This window comes from Cuculus canorus, chromosome 1 (genome assembly GCF_017976375.1).
Source record: "Cuculus canorus isolate bCucCan1 chromosome 1, bCucCan1.pri, whole genome shotgun sequence".
Taxonomy (NCBI): domain Eukaryota; kingdom Metazoa; phylum Chordata; class Aves; order Cuculiformes; family Cuculidae; genus Cuculus; species Cuculus canorus.
Genome location: NC_071401.1, coordinates 146,267,863 through 146,287,231, shown reverse-complemented (window position 1 = coordinate 146,287,231; position 19,369 = coordinate 146,267,863). Strand labels below are relative to the sequence as shown.

General features: G+C 43.3%; 1 protein-coding gene across 5 annotated transcripts; it reads left to right on the top strand.

The window, feature by feature from the left end:
• The first annotated feature begins 2,824 nt into the window (after nt 1–2,824).
• TMEM263 (transmembrane protein 263) lies at nt 2,825–19,251 on the top strand. Of its 5 annotated transcripts, none has more exons than XM_054056600.1 (5): nt 2,825–2,907; nt 6,465–6,526; nt 10,378–10,511; nt 11,524–11,593; nt 16,602–19,251. In XM_054056600.1, the coding sequence occupies exons 3-5, from the start codon at nt 10,509–10,511 to the stop codon at nt 16,886–16,888; spliced, it is 360 nt and encodes a 119-aa protein (XP_053912575.1). In that variant the 5' UTR covers nt 2,825–2,907; nt 6,465–6,526; nt 10,378–10,508; the 3' UTR covers nt 16,889–19,251. The 5 variants fall into 5 exon arrangements, with proteins under 5 accessions (XP_053912575.1, XP_053912606.1, XP_053912582.1 ...); XM_054056631.1 differs by having other exon boundaries at nt 2,827–2,903; XM_054056615.1 differs by lacking the exon at nt 2,825–2,907 and adding an exon at nt 5,412–5,555.
• Nucleotides 19,252–19,369: the final 118 nt, after the last annotated feature.

Genomic DNA, 19,369 nt, shown 5'->3' with positions numbered 1-19,369 from the left:
CAACGGCTGGATAGCAGCTATTGGGAAAAGCTCCTTAACTGGAAGACCAAAATGATGGTAGCAGTGGCAGGCTTCATCTGTTAGCACTAGGGAGGTAAACACTCCACAAGTTTATTGTCACTGATCTGTACTCCCAGGTGGAAATCGATCCCAGAGTAGGAGTCCCGTGTGCCTGTGTCATATTTCCAAAGAACACAACTAAGTCGTGGACCCTGTGTGCCCTGAAAGACATCCCAAGACACGCTCCCAGCCAGACACTGCCCTGAGTTTTTCACTTGTATTCTCCCGCATTATTGCTTTTACTCATCCAAAGCCAAACTAAAGAATATGACGGCTATTCGTTCAGCAGGTGAGGAACACAAAGTATACTCCAACACGCCTACAGTGTTGCTCTGAATGGTACCTTGATGGTCCTGCAACCGTCCAGTGACATCTGACTAGATCTGCACACTCTGAGGAGGACAGATCACTTTCACCTTCATTCCACACCCATGTTACATCCCCCTCCACTAATCCAGAGGTAAACTGCTGAAGCTCAGGCTGCTGAAAAGCCTGGAAAAGGCCCGTTTGGGCATATCTCCGTGGAAACAAGGTGCTACTTTCCATTTTCCATGTAGCAGTTGAGTTCATACTTCAGACAGGGACTAATAATTTTGGAGGAGCCCAAAAAAACATTATTGTCCATACACACCCTTTCATAGACAGGAGGGTGGAGCAGAAGGGGGGCAGTCAAGCACGAAGCTGGGCAGAGGAAGCTGGGGTGGTATTCTGCCTAAGCAAGTTCTTTAATCTTGTGAAGCATTCCATGGGGTATTCAGTATTTCTGTGCTGCTCAAAGGAGTTCTACTTCTATACTCACATTGAATCATAGAATGGTTTGAGTTGGAAAGGACCTTAAAGATCACCCAGTTCCAGACCCCTTGCCATGGGCAGGGACATCTTCCAGTGGACCAGGCTGCTCAAAGACCCTTCTAACATGGCCTTGAACACTTCCAGGGACGGGTCATCCACAATTTCCCTGGCCAACGTGTTCCAGTGTCTCACCATCCTCATCATGAAGAATTTCTTCCTAATGTCTAGCCTAAATCTTCCCCCTTCCAATTTAAAGCTATTTCCCCTTGTCCTACCACTACCTGCCCTTCTAAACAGTCTCTCCCCAGCTTTCTTGTAGCCCACTTCCAGTACTGGAAGGCCACTATTAAAGTCTCCACAGAGCCTTCTCATCTCCAGGTTGAACAACCTCAACTTAATTCCCTTTCTCCCTTGGCCATCCAATATTTCCTTGTCTAATGAACTTGCAAGTCACTGTTCATCCCCAAGATCCTTTGAGATGCACATGGAGACGTCCCAAAGAAGGGAGCAAGTGCCACAAATTTCCCCAGTTAACCTCATTGGTGTCATTACCTAGAAAGCCATGCCCATAAACCATCATGACTACAATTCTATTCCCCACAGGCTGCGAGTAGCTCCACTCACTCAGATGATGGCAGGGATAAAGGACGCAACATAAATGCTGATTAATGCAAACCCAGATCCCTCAGATTAGTGCAGGAACTTCAAAGCACCCCTCTGGTACTGCACTGGGTGGTGTTCCTCACTGGACAGTGTCACCTTGCAGCTCCCGCAGCCTCCTCTTTCTGCCAACAGCACGGCCCAGGTGCGACAAGGGCATGTCTATGTACCCCAACCTCTTGGATGAAGGGCTCTCCAGTCCAACCAAGCACTGGAAGCCAAAATCCTGCATTCTGTCCCTCTACTCGGCATTGGTAAGGCCGCACCTCGAATGCTGTGTTCAGTTCTGGGCCCATCGCTACAAGAAGGATGTTGAGGCTCTGGACCATGTCCAGAGAAGAGCAACAAAGATGGTGAAGGGGCTGGACAACAAGTCTTACTTGGCAGAGGGAACTAGGGTTGTTTAGCCTTGAGGAGGCTGAGGGGAGACCTTATTGCTATCTACAACTACCTGAAAGGAAGTTGTAGGGAGGACGGTGCTGGCCTCTTCTCCAAAGTGACAGGGGACAGGACAAGGGGGAATGGCCTCAAGCTCTGCCAGGGGAGGTTCAGACTGGGTATCAGAAAAAAAAAATTTCACAGAAAGGGTCACTGGACACTGGCAAAGGCTGCCCAGGGAGGTGATTGAGTCCTCATCCCTGGAAGTGTTTAAAAGATGGGTTGATGAAGTGCTCAGAGACATGGTTTAGTGGCAGGTAGGAATGGTTGGACTCGATAATTCAAGAGGTCTTTTCCAACCTGGTGATTCTATGATTCTATGAATCTGAACCTCCCCTGGTGCAACTTCTCCAGCGTCTTCACCAGCTTTGTTGCTCTTCCCTGGACACGCTCCAAAGCCTTAACATCCTCATTGTAGCGAGGGGCCAAGAACTGAACGCAGTATTCGAGGAGCGACTGGATATTAGAAAAGATTTTCTTTCCTGTAAGAGCGGTGAAGCACTGGCACAGGCTGTCCTGGGAAGCTGTGGAGCCTCCTTCCCTGGAAGAGCTAAAAAAGCCTGTAGTCGTGGCACTTGGGGACAGGGTTTAGCAGGACGGGAGGTGTTAGGCTGACGGCTGGACCGGATGACCTTAGAGATCCTTTCCAAGCTGAAAACTCCGCGATGGCGACGTTTCGTCCCTCGTCCCCCTTCCCCCGGCACCCCGTGGCCCCCGGTGCCTGCGGGGGGAGCGCTGCCCCTGGCGCTGCCGGCGGGGCCGGGAGGGGGCGGCCATGGTGAGGGTCTCCTCGGTTCCCCCCCCGGGAGCGGCGGCGCCTGCGCGACCCCCCGGCGCCGGGGCGGGGCGGGCGCCACGTCGGCAGCGGGAGAGGCGGGGAGCGGCGGGGCCTGCGCCGAGCGGGGAGCGGGGGACCGGCTGGAGCCACGCGGGACCTGCGGCCGGGGAGCCTGGTGGGTGCGTGTCTCCCCACATCGCCCTGCCTCCCCCCATTTTGCTCTGCCTGTCCCCGCTTTTGCCCTGCTTCCTCCCCCATCGCCCTGTCCCCCCCCCAATCGCCCTGCCTGTCCCCCCATCGCCCTGTCCCCCATCGCCCTGTCTGTTCCCCCCCCATCGCCCTGTCCCCCATCGCCCCGTCTGTCCCCCCTATCGCCCTGTCCCCCCATCGCCCCGTCTGTCCCCCCCATCGCCCTGTCCCCCCATCGCCCCGTCTGTCCCCCCCCATCGCCCTGTCCCCCATCGCCCCTTCTGTCCCCCCATCGCCCTGTCCCCCATCGCCCCGTCCCCCCCATCGCCCTGCCTGTCCCCCCTCATCGCCCTGTCCCCCCCATCGCCCCGTCCCCCCATCGCCCCGCCTGTCCCCCCCATCGCCCTGTCCCCCCATCACCCTGCCTGTCCCCCCCCCACATCGCCCTGCCTGTCCCCCCCCCATCGCCCCGTCCCCCCCATCGCCCTGCTTCCCCCGCCGTTGTCCTGCCTCCCCCTTCCCCATTGCCCTGCCTGTCCCCCCCACATTGCCCTGCCTTCCCCCACTTTCATTGCCCTCCCGGCGGGCAGAGCGCATCCCGGGCGCCTTTGTGCTTCCTGGGATGGATGGATGGATGGATGGATGGATGGATGGATGGATGGATGGATGGAGCAAGCCCCGACCGGACCGTACGGTCCCTCCAGGGCTGCCACGTCGGAGCCGCCCTGGAGCCCGCTGCTCCTGGCTGGTCTCATTTGCTCCCCCACAATGAACTTTTCTGTGCCAGGAGAAGCTTTGTTTGGGGTTTTCTATTTAAACTTTTCTCTACTTGGATGATTCCCTCAGTAACCTGCTCTTTATTTCATCCGCCGCTCTCAATTCCAGCTTGATGGAGCAGAATCTGGAAGAGGCTTTTTGCAAACTGATTGGGAGCAGCTTAGCTTTCAGCATTCACCCAGCCTGGGCGTTTGTGTGGTGTGGCCTGAAAATAAATCCAAGTTATTTTAGCTGTGCAGTTGGTTCTAGTCATTGCACAAAGCTCGTAGACAGCCTCTGCGGATGCAATTAAATGCTTCCTTCTGCTCATTTAACCGGGCTGGAAACGAGAACTCTGAATCAGGATGTCACTCCGTAAGGAAGATAAATACCAAGTGCACGTAGCCTGCTCTGTTGTGCCTGGAGCATTGCTTTGGGCAGCATGTCTCTGTGTAATTAGAAGAGCACGTACAAGATAGCTTAATTTAGCACACCAGTGTTGGTTTGTATGCACACCAGTTTTAAGACTGCCCAGTAAATACTATTCAGGTGGGGTTTTTTTTCCTAAAAAAGCTTTCTGTTAAGCTGTGGTTGAACATTCAGTAGAGTTGGTATGGCCTCCTCGGTATAGAAATGGATTGTGTTGCAGAAGCACAAACCAGAAGGTGATTCTTGTCCAGCACATGTGAGTGGGTCCAGATATCAGACAGGAGCCAACAAACAGGTAGTGGGCATGAGGGAAGAAGTTAATTATTTCATTAGCAGGGGTGGCAAGGAAGTTCAGCAGCTACTTTATCGCTCTGGCTGTTAGGCACTGTCAGGATTTGTCGCTGCAGGCCTCCTGGAGTAGGAGAGCTAAGGTGAGTGTGGAGCTCAGGCAACTGGAAAGGCATTAAAAGAAATGAGGAAGGCCCTGCTTTGGAAAGCTGAACCAGCAGGAGGCTGGAAGAACTGGTAAAATGGAGCAGGGCCTTGGTGTTTCTGAAACTGCCCTGTGCCTTACTGGAGTTTCCCATTTGATTTCTAGAAACTAGTTTTGGAGGACTGAAAAAAGGAAATTCGGGTTCCTGCTGCTTTTGATTTGATTCCTTGCTTTGGAGAAAATCTCACTGCCAACATCAGGTGTTCCTTAGGGCCTCTTCTGCAGCCTGATCTGTTCTTCAGTTGAGGGTGATGCAGAAATGCTGAGTTCCCTAACAGGCAGATAAGATGCTCTGTCCTGCACAGAGCTGGAGGTTTTGGGAGAGGGGTTCCAGGAGATATGCCTCCTTTTATACTTTTATTGTAGTGTCTGTTTGTTTGGGGTTTTGATACAGATATGTTGCATTAAATTCCCAGCTGTGTGCTGAACCCTGCATTCTGGGAGCTTGTTTCTCTTTCTTATGGCAGACTTGGTAACTTTGGTGGGGAGGTAGCCCGTCCTGCTAGAGCTTAAAAGCAAGCTGCAGTTCACACCGGGAAACTTCTGACCAGCTTGCTGTAGTCTTTCTCTGAAAACTGTCTTTTTTTGTCTGAGCTGGTCCTGCTTTGTATATAAATCTGAATTTTTAAACTTGGCTTTTAGACAGAGGGCTTGTTGAAATGTCAGCTATGCTCTTGGTTTTTAGCTGCGCGCTTTCTGCGTGCCTGGATTTGTTGTTTTTTTTTTTACCTAGGCACTTTTAGTGTCGACTCTTTTTTTCTTACAGAAGCTCAATCACCTACCTGAAAACCTCATTTCCATAATGACTGTGCTCTGAGGGTTATATCTGAGAGAATGAACAGCAGTGAGTGCTCTTACTTCTAACATGTCCTGAGCCTTAATCCAAAGCATAAAGCAGGGAAGCCGATAGTCAGGAATCGCTTGTACAACTTGAAGCAATACCCTCAAAAGCAGCTGTGGGTGAGATTACCTTTTTGATTTCGTGCTTATTTCCTTGTTTAATTTGGAGAGCAGAGCTATGTTACTCTTCCCAATATGTATTCCTTAAAATATCCTCCCTAGAGCTGCTTTTTTTCATGTACATGAAAGATAATCAGGTTCACTTTGAAATCTGCTGCAGCTGCTGAGAGATGGGAAGGAGGGCCGTGCACGTGATGAGGGTTGTCTTGTTTTCGTCAGCTCTCTACCCAGGCTTTCTAACTGCATGGCTGGTGGGCAGAAAGAAGATAAATTATTCGTGGCGGACTAAGACGATGTGATTGGTTTGTTTGCAGTTCTGTCAGGTGATTAGTTCCAGTGCTGTCTGCTGCTGCTTCAGCCTTCTGGAGCAGCATTATGTTGCCAACTGAAATTGGCCTCATCCTTAGGTAGTTTCGTTGCTGCCTGCAAATATCTGAGTAGTGGCATTGAAATAAGCCAGTTTTTACTGGCTGCTGCTTGGGCCAGGTTTGCTGTGCTGAAACAGTAGGGCTTTTTGTCTGTAAACTTGGGAAGACATCAAGAGCATCATCTGAAGCTCAGGACGTCACACGTGTCTCTGTAATGGTTACAGCCCATGTCTCTTGCCGTCTAAGAATTGCAGACTCGATAAGGAGAGGTTGTGTCTTAACGTTCAGCTACCATGCTTCATATAATCCTCATGAGAGCATATGGAGCAAGCAAAATTATCTCCATTGCCCAAGAACACAGGAAAAATCGGTGTTTTGGTGAGATAACTCATAAATTTTTGGTATCTTAAGGCCGCGCCAAGTGTGCTTCTGCCCTACTGCAGGGCTTTGTATTTATGATTCCCACCATACTCCCTTGGCACATATATGTGGCAGTAGCGCTGTTCCATAAGGCATCGTTAACTTTCTACTTTTCTTGCAGGTGTCTGCAGAATACTTTTGTGGAAACAACTAACTGGACATCTTCAAGAAGGAATATATTTGGTGAGAGAGCTTTATTTTAATCAGCTTTGATGTGAACATACACTTGGCTGTACCATTACCTCCAGAGCTTCCTAGAGCTTTCATTCAGGGTCCTACAAAAGTGTTCATGTTGTAAATAGCTCTTGAATTAAAAATCCTCTTCTAAACCACTTCTTTCTTTACAACCGTGTCAAATTTGAAGCTTCCTATATGTTTCATATTCTGACGATATGCAAGTGTATTTTCTTCTTGCAAAACAGTTGAAAGAGTGACTTCTATTTATTTATTTTATTTTTCTTTTAGTATAAAGGTTGATACATATTTTAATTTCTTTTTTTTTAACCACACAGTATCCCTTATCTCTTGAATGATAAACACTCTCATAAGCACACTGGAAAAAAACCCAGGAAGTAGTTTATATGTGTCTCTTTTAGAAATCTCTTTTACATTCTGGGTTTGCTTCCACTTTTTAACATAAGAAAATACAAAGCTTACGTATTCACCTGTAAAGATGAAGGAGGAGGCTGGAGGGTGCCACTGATCCATTAAGTGTCTGCTTCATGAATGTTCGTATGAGTTCTGCCAGGACTCTCAGGGATGCCACCTCATTGCATGTCATCATTTAAAGCTGGTGTTAAATGAAGCTGAAGGCTTTTCCCAGTGACGCCAGACAGTGAATTGAGGCATCACAGTGTGAAAATGCCAAAGAAAGATCTACTTGCTTGCTTGCTTTTTCCTTTTTTTTTTTTTTTTTTGGCCAGTCTTAGCATACTTTGAACAAGATTCTGAAAAACATATCAGAAAAGTTCCAAAGTTCAAGCTTCTGATAACTCTTTGCCTTGTTGCATGCGCTTGCAGTACTGATAGTAATTGTGACTAATGATTCAGTACATAGGGGACTTTGTATCTGCAGCTTCCAACTTAAGATTTCAAGGTTCCTTAATCAATACCGTGTTTGACTGAATTCCCTGTACGTAAGTCTTATCCTTGCACCTCCAGATTGGTGTCTTAGATGTTAGCTGAGCTGCAGTCTATCAGGTCTCATGAACTTTGCTTTCTTCTTCTCTGGGGGACATACACCTTCAGCAGGAGGGTGAAAAAGAACCTCCCTTAGGAAACACTACAGTCTGGTGGCCAGGGGACTCCTGCAACATGGGACATAAAAGCTTGGATCTTATTGGGCAAAGGAGTCATTGAACTGTAAGTGAGTGCTTTCACCTTGATGGTATTAGGTAAGGATAGTGAGAAGTTTCTACTTTTCTAACTCACGACTTTTGAAGGAAAGAAAAAAAATATTCCTGCTCTCTTTGTCTGAAGAATGGATGCAGTAATCTGCCGCTAAGCAGTTATTCCGGGCCTTTGACCTGCAGTCAATAGAAGTACTCACTTTAAATCTCTGGAGGTGAGACAGGTTTTAAGATGTGCTCCTGTGCATAGTATTTCCTATTTGGCAGTGATGCTACACCTTATTTAGCACACAGGAGTTTAAACCACTTTTCAGAGGCTCGTGTCTCCTGATACATTAAATTGGCTACAAGGATGCATAATACAGACTGTAACCTAGATACCTTAAAATTTTCTGCTTAAGTCCTTTGTTAGATCTCAATCTTGATTCTGTGATTCACTAGAGAGCTTCTGCAGAAGAACAAAAGGACTTGGAATTGTGCTTTGTGAGCTCTCTTGTGTACCAAATACTGCTCTCAGCCTTTTCTGACAGCAGTGTGATTCTGGTTTTGCTCTTCACTCGCAGTGATGCAGTAGGAGAACAGTTTGGAGTAAAAACTAGCACAAGCTGGTTAGGCTCTTGGTGCATCCCTGGAGTTTTTCCAGGCATTTGTAGAGCCACGCACATCATACGTTAGTCTTTAGCTTTCTGATCTGCAGACCCATGAAGGCTCCCTTCTGCGTAGAATGAATTCAGTCCTACCAAGAGAGTTATTTTTCCCTTAGCTGCTCTTCTCGGGCACATGTAGTACTCTGTTGGCTTCTGGGGTTTGATAGCAGCAGGTCACTGGTGCCTAGCTGTAGAAGATAGACTGCTGTGGTTGTCAAGTATTTCTGTGGCTTAAGAGAAGTTGAGAGTGTTAAATCATTGCTCGCGAGTGATATATTTTGTAATATTGTCTAGCTGTTAAAAAGTAGTTGTGGTCAAAAATCACACAACCTTGAGGTTCTGGGGAATGTAGGAAGGGAGAGAATGCCTCATTTTGTCACTTTTTTTTTTTTCTTAAAAAAAAAACCCCAACACATTTACACTTTAAAAAAAATAGTTTATTAATAAACTAGAAATTAGAATTAATAAATTAGAAATTCTTCTGTGAAATTCCCCTGCCAATACGTTTGCTTTGCTCATTTAGTGTTGCAGGAACTGCAAGCAAATCTGACAGTGGCCCAACCTAGACTATGGAGAGTTGCGAAGGCATCTTTTCCCCAAGCTATCTGTTTGCCATTCTTACTCTGATTTTTTCCACTGGAATTTAATTTAATACTTGTATGAAACCCGGTGCAAGAGAGCCTCAGTACCTCATCAGGGCTGTATGCGCTGTGGTGTTTGGTACCTTAATACTGAAAAATACTAAAACTTGTGTGGACTCCTATGACGCTTTCTAGTGTTCTGCTGTGTTCAAAACTGGTAACTTACTTCAACTCCTCTCTAAAGTTGTTGATAATCCTGGTCAGTATTTTGTCTTTTTTCATAAGATTAAGTAACTTTTCTGAGCCTCTTGTGAGGAATTGTTGACAGAAACTTTTTGGAAGCTCAAACAAGCTATTGCATCTGGGTTTCATTTGCAAGTTACGTGCAGGCTGGCAGTCTGGTCTGGTGGGAGGTATATCTGCCCAGGGCAGAGGAGTTGGAACTGGATGATCTTTAAGGTCTCTTCCAGACCAAAACATTCAATGATTCTATAAACATATTAGCTGAGATTGTTCTTTATGAAAACTAATTTATCTGTGGCTTAAGTAATCTGTTTCCCTTGAGTCTGTTTTAAAACTATTTTTGGTCACTTTTATAATTCCTTTGTTTGAAGTAAGGCTTGCTAGGTTGTGATTTTTATTTATTTTTTTAGGATCTTCCCTAATGCAACAAACTCTCAAATTCCTGATACAGTAATCATCTTAAGGAACAAAGAAGTCACATATTAAGTAGAAACACAGTTACTTCAGTTTTGTACAGATTTTTGCTACTATAATGTCAGGCCTGTCGGTTTCTTACAGTGTCTGTCTTCTCTTTCTTCTAGTGCTTAATATTTTTGTTTCAGGTTGGAAAAAAGGAAACCTGCCTTTAACTTCACACATTGAGGATGAAATCTTTGTGTTTCTTCCAGCTTGCATTACATGAATGCAAAGTAATCACCTGGTATCTGGATCCAGTCCTTTCTCAGAACCTGATCGCCCTCAGTTGCTTCCTATGATCAGTCAGGCTCTTTATTTTATTTTTTTTCACAACTTGCTAACCTGTGATTAAATAAAATAATAAGGAATTACATAACTGATATTTTTTTTCAAATTGCCTCTTAGCCCTCACGTATTTAGTCTTCCATCTTGATGTGTTCCTACTCACTTTCTTATTTCTTAGTTTCCTCGTTGTGTTTCTGGCTTTTGAGAGGTGCTTGTGCAGCATTGCCATCAAATCATCTGTCCTAGTAGTACATTCTTTTTGCATCCTTTCCTGTTCAGCTTCTTGTTTAAAGCTACCCATGTTTTCAGAGTTGTGAACTGATACCCTTAGTGCTGGAGGTGAGGGCTGTTTAATATTCAATTTAGCCTTGCTTCACATCCAAAGGTCTATCATTTAGTGTGTGGGTGACGGTTTTTACTGTGATGTTTTAACTTCATAACTGCAACAAGAGGGTTTTACTGTTGTTTTCTAGGTGAGTCTTCCCACCTTCAAGTTCTGCTTCTGCCTCCTCATCCTTTCTTCAGATCCCAGCTGCTGTTTTCTCACCCAAAGGAGGGACAGAGACATCTGGGCACAGCAAAAGAGGCTGGAATTATTTTTGTCATGGTTAGTCACTCTTGGAAGAAATTAGATTATTTAAAGGCTTGTGTTTTTGTGCAGGGAGAGAGGAACTAAGAGGTCACTGGCAAGAAGATAGAAGGATGTGATATAGTGCAACTTGCTTTTCTTTCTCCTTTCACTTCAGTGCCTGCCGAGGAGGGAAAGCTGGATTGGCAGAGGGGCTCAGGGGAGGAGGCGGAGCTTAAACACCAAAGCATGCTTTGGTGCGGGAGAGAAGCAGGAGGGAAATCTGGACTAAATATTGCTTTCTTCCTTTCTGAAGGGAAAATGTAGTAAGCAGAGCTGCTAATTTGAGCTTTCTCCTGTGCCTCCTGTCAGTGTCAGGAACTGCTGCTCTAGAACTGCTGTAGGAAACAGCTTTTGATGTAAAGAAATCTGTCTGAAATGTTTTGATTGGAAAGCTTGTGTAGAGTTAAAACAGTCTAGTTCTGCTGCTGTCACCACGCTGTGTATACAATACTGCTACGTAATAAATGGAGTTTTTTCATTGTGATTCTTCCATCTTGTTTTCATGGCATTTATTCAAATTCTATTGCAAGGACTCATTTCTTTAAACTGCTGCTTTCCAGGTGCTAACATCTTACATGCATGCTGCTGTTGTTCTTCCAGTGCACACCACATCTTTGATCACTAGGTTTTTATGTTTTGCTACATAAACTGTTACATGGCAGTGGCTGGTTTATTTTCATACTGGTTTTCTTCCTGATTGCTTTATAAATTTGAGATGTACTTGGTGTGGAGTGGCAGCTCTCACCAAGCCTGCTGACCCGGTGGAGGGCTCCTTTTTCAAGTGTCGAGTCTGGCTGAAGGATGCAAAAGCACAGTCTGATAATAAGAACAGCAATAGCTTGGCAGGAGCTGCTAGCTTATCTACTAATGAAAAAAGTTCCTTTTCTCTGGAACTTAAACTACACGAATATTGGATTCATGGATTACGTTTATGCTTTGCCAGAAAAGATTTATCGCATATGTGAATTTCTTTTTTTTTATTTTTTAGGCAATGATGAATCAAACTGACAAAAATCAACAGGAAGTCCCATCATACCTTCATGATGAACCACCAGAAGGTATGTATCAGTTTTCATAATAGGAAGTAAATTAACAGAAATTAATCTGAAGTTCAGTTCTTTCTTAAAAAAAAAATTGATCTGCAAGGTAATCACTTGTTTTTTTCATTTAAATAACAGTAAGGAAGTGAGCCCTGGGATGGTGTGGGCCTGGATTATTTTTCACTTCTGCATTATCCTGATAACAGTAAGGCCACTGAATATAACTCTGAACAACTGATAAATTATAGAGAAAATAGGCGAATACTGCAGGATATAATTTGCAGATTAGTTTCCAGAGATGGGAATAAGTCCCATAAGTATTTATTTCTGCTGTCCACTATATGAGATGGAGAGAGCCCAGCTTCACTTTTGGATACCTTGCTGAGTTCATAGTGGCTGTGACTTTTAAACAAGATATGTTTAAAAAACGTATGGGACTTTATTACTACCTTTGGAGACCTTTCTCCATCATGCAGTCATCCACGGTTCTATCTGTTGACCTAATCTCGTGGTTTCATAATAGCAAACAAACATTTGACTTGATTAATGCAGCGGCATCTTGGTCTCCTGAATCAAATGAATCTTATATTGGTTATTAGATCTGCAGAGGAAATGCAGTTGCGCATGAGCAGAATTACCTTCCAGGATGTGGAGTGGCAGAACCATGAAGTGTCCTGTTTGCATAATGTGACTGGAGGCATACTAGATCAAAAGTCATTCTTGACACATAGGTTGTCCATGTTCTGTCTTCTCTTGCTTTAAGACCAAATGTGTTGGATATAGAGGTCTGTGAGTCCCAATTCCTCTCTTTTCATTGCTCTTCAGTTTATAATTGCTCTTTACAGCTCTGTTTGTTGGTTGGCTTGGTTTTTCTTCCCCCTCAGCTTTTATATGCTCTATGACTGAACAATTTACTCCACTTGAGCAACAGTATTATCCACTAGCTGTAGCAAAAGGGATTGAAGTGGAATAGCTCATTCTGTTCTTAACAGCTATTAGACAGGAAACGTAATGCAAGATGAGAGGAAAAGGGGAAGTAGATTTCTGTGGCACAGTGTTACTTAAACTCTGCTATGCTTGAACTTGTTACAGTGTCATGGTGTGAGGACGAAAAGCTTTCTTGTCAATCTCTGATGAGGTTGTCAGGATCCCAGAAGCATTTTTGAAAGTGAATGCCAGATTGGAAACCGTGCCCTAATGTATGTTATCTTCGAGTCTAATTTTTAAGGTGCCTTTTTTTTTTCCCTTGAAGATTGAATTGTGTTTTATACATGAACAGTGGTCTAACTGGAAAACTAAAACCAGTTATTCCTTGAGCGAGGCAGTGAAAAACAAGCAGGCATTTTTTTGTCTTCCTGGAGTATTCAACAGGTTGTCTAGATTCAGAGTGTAACAGAGTCTGATCATCACTAGGTATTGCAAGGTTATTTAAAATTTGTGAGCAATTGAGACTTATTTTCTTTTGCACAGTATGTCTTCTTTCAGTCTGACAACAACCAGTTTGAATATGAAGTCTAAATGGATAGGGAAAAGTTGGTGTAGTCAGAAGAAGAATGAAACACAGCTCGTCTCAGTTGAAACTCCATCCTTGAAGAGGCTTTTTCCTTTTGATTCTTTTTCACCTGCACTCTTCAGCCGTTATGATTTTAGTTAAAATGTTGGAACACCCTTGAACATCTCTGTTTTCATGTCAGACAAGGCCTTCCTATGCAATGTGCTTACACCATCACAGAAAGGTGGCCAAATGTGGATGAAAAGCCACCAGTTCATTGCTGGCAAGAACATAGTTTCTCTGAACATGCTGCCAAAAAAAGTCCCTAGAGGAAAGGATCAATTCCAAAACCAATTTGCAGGTTTTCGTAAAGCTACAAATAGTTCCAGTCTGTCCAAATCACTCTCAACAAGCTTGGTGCCCAAAGGCTTGAAAGAGATACATGTGTAGAAGAAGCTTTTGTGCTTGTGCATTCCATGCACAGTGCTGTTCTAATGCTTCACTTTCTACTTTGCAAGTGGTGCCAACCTTAGCAACCTGCATTCATTCAGACTCTTGTTTGCTCTTGGACTCTTTTTCAGCAGGAAGCTGGCTGCGACGTAGCATGGTGTAGAGCCAACCCCTGAACAGGGAACTTGTGTCATTTTCTCCCTGGATTTAGGAATGATCTGGTTTACCTTCTTTCTCATACTGGTTAGAAACAAAGAGACCAGAAATATGTATCATAGAATAGAAATTAACCAGCGGTAAAAACTCTTTGCCGCTGCAAGCGTTTAATAGATCTAATGGACAATGCGAACGGGAATGAGATGGGAGCATGGCAGCCATCACCAAAAATTATTAATGTACCAAGTCACAGGCAGTATTTACGCTTATGAAATAGAGTAGCTGTTGCCAGAAGATTGGCTGCCTTAAGTACTGTGAGGAAAAGTGTTTTAAGATTAATTTTGTTTGTTTGTTTCTCTCTCATTATTTTTTGTTTATTAGCTGTGATGGTTCTTTTTGTGCTAATATCAGGTCTGATTTATTGAAATCAGTTCTTAAAATTCAATGTGATAAGACTTTAACTTTTCAGCCTGATGATGGTGATCCCGTTACGTGAAAGTGAAATACTTCCTGACCAAATTTTTTACAAGGTGTGTAAGTCTGTCACAAGAATCCTCTAGTGGAAAAATACCTAGATGGTGGATTTTGTACCAGGCCCTATATATTCCTCTTGGAGTGTAATTCACTAGAGGCTTCCCAATGTCACTAGAAATTCTGATCTCTGTGTGCTTGTGTTGGCAGTGCATTTTTCTGGAGATATCCAGGTTGAAAGCCACTGGCCTACAGTCGAACCAGTCCAGGGTATTACTTCACTTGAAGTAAAACTCTGTCAATTATGTTTCTAAACTCCACAGCCCTTTCTGCAGCCCTTTGTGCTGTCTATATCAATTTCTTAAATAAGAGAGCCTAGTATAAGCTGGAAGTATTTTTAGTAGTATTTGCTCCCCTGAGCTGTGCTGTTCCTCTGCATGCAAGAAATTCACCCATTTACATGGCAACTTTTGTTTGAATTATTCTGAGTGTCCACATATAAACTCCAAACTGCACTTTTTTAATGAATTTTGAGTGCTGTCTCACTCCTGACAGTATCACGAACTTCCGACAAACAGGTCAGGGTGGTTTATAGGGGCAGTAGGCGTTATTTTCTCATGTGCTTAAATGCAACATTAAGAAACTGTTTCATCTTCCTGTTTCTTCATTGAAGATTCGTAGAAACATAGAATGATTTGGGTTGGAAGGGGCCTCAAAGGTCATCCAGTTCCAAACTCCTGCCGTTGGTAGGGATGCCTTCCACTGGATCAGGTTGCTCAAAACCTCATCCAGCCTGGCCTGGAACACCTCCAGGGATGGTACATCCACAACTTTTCCAGGCAACCTGTTCCAGGGTCTCACCACCCTCACAGTGAAAAATTTCTTCTTAACATCTGATCATAATCTCCCCTCTTTCAGCTAAAACCATTACTCCTTGTCCTATCACTGCACCTCCTGATAAAGGAGCCTCTCCCCAGGTTTCCTGAAGGCTAGACACTATAAAAAATGATGGCTTAATGGAAACTGGGCTGATGCTTGTGGTTTTCTATCACAACTGTCTGACTTGAAAGAAATTCCTTTGTGTAGTTGGAAACCACTGAAGAACTAGCAAAGCTGTTGTCTCAGCTCCGTGATGCGACAGGTTAGCTTCTTGCATTTGTAAATGCAAGGAATTTTTTTACTGTGTGTCCCCTTAAAGTACTAGAAAGGTGCTATAAGGTCTTCACAGAGCCTCCTCTTCTTCAGATTAAAGAAAACCAACTCGCTCAACCTGATTAGGTTAAATGATGCTTATGCAGTAGTGGGTCATGGAGTTGTTCCGATTGCCTTTAAAGGTGAGGTGTTTGAAGCCTACATTTTGAAATATGAAGCAATACTAAACTATTGGAAGGCTAAGTTGCTAATTCTGGGAGTCTTTCTATTACTTAAATACTTTCTGTTTTTTTGAGGCTAGGTAATTGTACCTTAAATATTGAATTGGAATTGACTTATACAGCATATAGCAAGAAACAGTGCAAAGTGCAGGTTAAACGTAACATTAAAAAGAAAAACAAAATATTTACGTGGTCAGTAACAGAAATCCTGTGGTTTGAGATTTGGGTTTCTGTGTCATATTGGGACTTCTGTTGGGAGCCTATAACTCTTGCTATTTTTAATGCCATTGAGGGCTTAATTGGCCATTTGGCTTTCTCAATCCAAATTACAGGAATGGCCTTTTTGGAAGAAAATTAAACTCGTGTTTACAGCAAAGAAAGTGATACAGTGAAGAGTTGGCATCAGTATTGTCCTTCTCTTGCTTCTTTTGACTCTGATTGCTCTCATTTGTAACTTTCTTTCCTGACCCCTGCACACAACCCTTGTAAAGGCAACTTACAAGACAACTTGTAAAGACAACTTTACAAGAACAGTAATTATTAAGGAGAGCAACTTTGTCTCAAGGTGAATGCTTTTCAGAGAATAGCTCCCTCTTTTTAATAAACCTTTGGCTTTGCTTCTCCAGGAAACTTTTTCAACTCCTTCCTTAGAGATCTGAACAGCAAGGTAGTGCCGCTGCTTTTTTGGGGATGTGAATACTATTAATGGGGGGACCAGGAGAGTTCCCCTCTACCATTAATAAAGTCGAGAATTGAGACTGACTTGGCCACTAGAGTCTGGGAAAATGGTGATGCACACAAAGAAGAGAAGTTTATCGTGGAAGCTTTATGCCTGATATTTGTAGACTTGGTATTGACTTGTGGCTTAGAAAACAGCAGTGAGGTATGTCTCACTGCAGCGAAGTGTCTTTTCTTACTTGGACCAAAGGTATAGTGTGAGCATCCAAGAAAAATAGCCTGCGAGGTAAGTATATCCTGTGTGCAGCAGCTGTTAGACTGGAAGAGGAAATACTTATGAACTTTTCTTTTGAAAATGCTTTAATCATAGCACTGTGATTGACTTAATTGTTATTTCCTCCCTTAGGTTCATTAAAAGACCACCCGCAGCAGCAGCCCGGAATGCTTTCTCGTGTGACTGGTGGCCTCTTCAGTGTCACAAAGGGAGCTGTTGGTGCCACGATTGGGGGTGTTGCTTGGATTGGAGGGAAGAGCTTGGAAATTACCAAAACAGCAGTCACATCTGTGCCTTCCATGGGAGTGGGGCTAGTCAAAGGAAGCGTCTCTGCTGTGGCTGGAGGTGTTACAGCTGTAGGATCTGCTGTTGCAAGTAAAGTGCCTTTAACAGGAAAGAAAAAGGATAAGTCTGACTAAAACCAAAACTGAGACGTACTTGATTCTCCAGAATATTACATCGGTGGCATTAAAATCTGCTAAGATTTGGACCATGAGAAGCCATGTGTCTTAGACACCTTATCTTCTAAAGAGCTGTGCAAGTAACTCGATTTCATCTGAAAAGGACAGAAGAAGCTTGGTTAGCACAGCCTGAAGGTTTATTAGAGCCTAGATTGAAGCTTTGTATCTTGTGAAATGTTACACTTGGTAACTGTAGAAGTGAGTAAGTGTATTTGAAGGGATAATACACATTTGAATATTCATTTACTGTAAGTCTTTTGCAGTTTTGGACTAAAATGTGAACACAGAAACTTGGTAGTCTCTGCTGTACCTTCAGTATGATGAGATGCCATTTACTGTTCTCAGTGGTTTCCACATCCTCCTCCTAAGGATCCTTCAGCTGTGTTTAACGGCATTGCTGGATGTACCTTAATAGTTTCGGTTATGAAACGCTATCTGCAAGCAGCCTGTAAACTATCAATGACTGTAAACTATCAGTGACTGCTTTCTGCCAGTGTGGATTGGAGCAGATGGATCTGGAGGTGTGCAGAAATTGGAAATGTGAGTGGGAGCAAAAAAGCTTCATGTGGTAGAAGGGATCATAAAGAGTAAATGAACTTCATGGCTTCTTAGAAAAAAATACCTTTTTTACTAGGTGAAGCTGTGTAAAGAACTGTCTTGTCATTTCAGTACAGCTCACAGAATGAGCTTTAGCCTCTCTTTACGAGTCCTGATAACCTGAAGCTTTGTCAGTTTTTACTAAAACGAAGATTGCTCCATCTCAGGTGTATTTAATGATATGCATCTGTCTCCTGCAGGTGAAAACTTGCTTCTAATAACCTTCTTATAGACAGTAGAAAAAACGATGGCGTCATGGAAACAGGGCTGATGTTTGTGGTTTTCTAGCACAACTGACTTGAAAGAAATTCCTTTGTGTGGCTGAAAACCACTGAAGAACTAGCAAAGCTGTTGTCTCAACTCTGTGATGCACCAGGTTAGCTGTTTAAGGAAATGCAAGGAATTTTTCACTACATCTTTCTCTCATGCTTTGCATTTTGATTTTTGAATGAAATGCAATACTTTTATTTAAAACAAACCAAAAAGGTAGATGAGGCCTTAAGAAAAAAAAAAAAAAGAGTAAGTAAATTGTATGCTGACAGATTCTAGATGTCAACACACCTCAAATGGGAACATCTATTGGTCCTCTGCAATGTGTGAAGCAAAATGCACTTGTAATGACACAGCTTGAGGTTGCCTTAAAATAGAAACTGTTGGAGATCTTTTTTGTGTACTGACTGTGCAAACAAGTAACCTCTTTGGAAGCCCCTAAAAATGCTGTGAATGTTGTGTATGCAGTATTTTCTAAAAACTTGTGTTCCTTCAGAGAACTTCGAAGCACGTAAGCTGACTTTTTCAGTGGCTGTGACTGTACGAGAAGGAAATACAGGGAGGCTTTTTAAGAAATCAAACGTGAAAACATATCACTTGTCTATAACTTAGTCTTATACTCATGGGTGTTGAAAGTATGCTCTGTGTGAGTTATGGTACAGCAGTTACCTGGTTTGTCTGTGCCACGGGTACCTCAAATGCAGTCTGGAACAACTTTATTTGATAGGAGTAATTGTTCTATATGTTGGTAGTAAGGTATTTGTCACCGTAGGGATTTGGGGTGGTGAGGAGAGCAAAAACCCAACAAACACAATTATCTGTTCCTTTGGTTTAATGCACCAGTCTGCTGCAAGGTGTGATGAGGTAAGATTATGCAACAAATGGAAGACTTGTAACTGTTTTTTATAGTCCAAAGCTAATGGTGTAGAGTATAGCGTAGTTCAAGGATACCAGTGAGCTCTAGAAATGAGGTAGCTTGGGTATCGGAGGCAATTTGCTGCAGCAAATGATTTAGTATGGTCTGCTCCTCTGTGGCTTCCAATATGGATACATCCGCCACTGAACTATTGAGAGTCACTGTTTGGAATGTAGTGATATTTGTGACACTCAACCAAACCCTTCCTTAATTATTCTCTGAACACCATGAACTGGTCATACTCTTTTTTTTTTTTTTTTTTTTTAATGACATTCTCTTAATTTTTATACTGTTAAACTTGCTGCAAAACAAGTGTGGTCTGAGATAAGCAATGTTCAATCTGTAAAGAGCTGCCAACACTTTTGTTATGTTTTGTTCTTAACATATCCTGTAGTTATTCCTTCTGAATGTTGTAACTGAAACACTTTACATGGCATATGGTTTTAGTTTTCGAAAAGAGCTTTGTCCTATATCCTGCATTTTTTCCATTCACTTATGAAACTTGCTTTCTCTTAAAATCTTGTTTTTATTCTGTCCTGACACTTGTGAAACATTAAATTGTTGCTGTTTCAGACATTTGAAAGCTTCCTCAGTTCATTTGTGAAGAAAGGCTTATGTAGGTATAAGTCTTCCCACGGTATCACACCCTGGAGTGT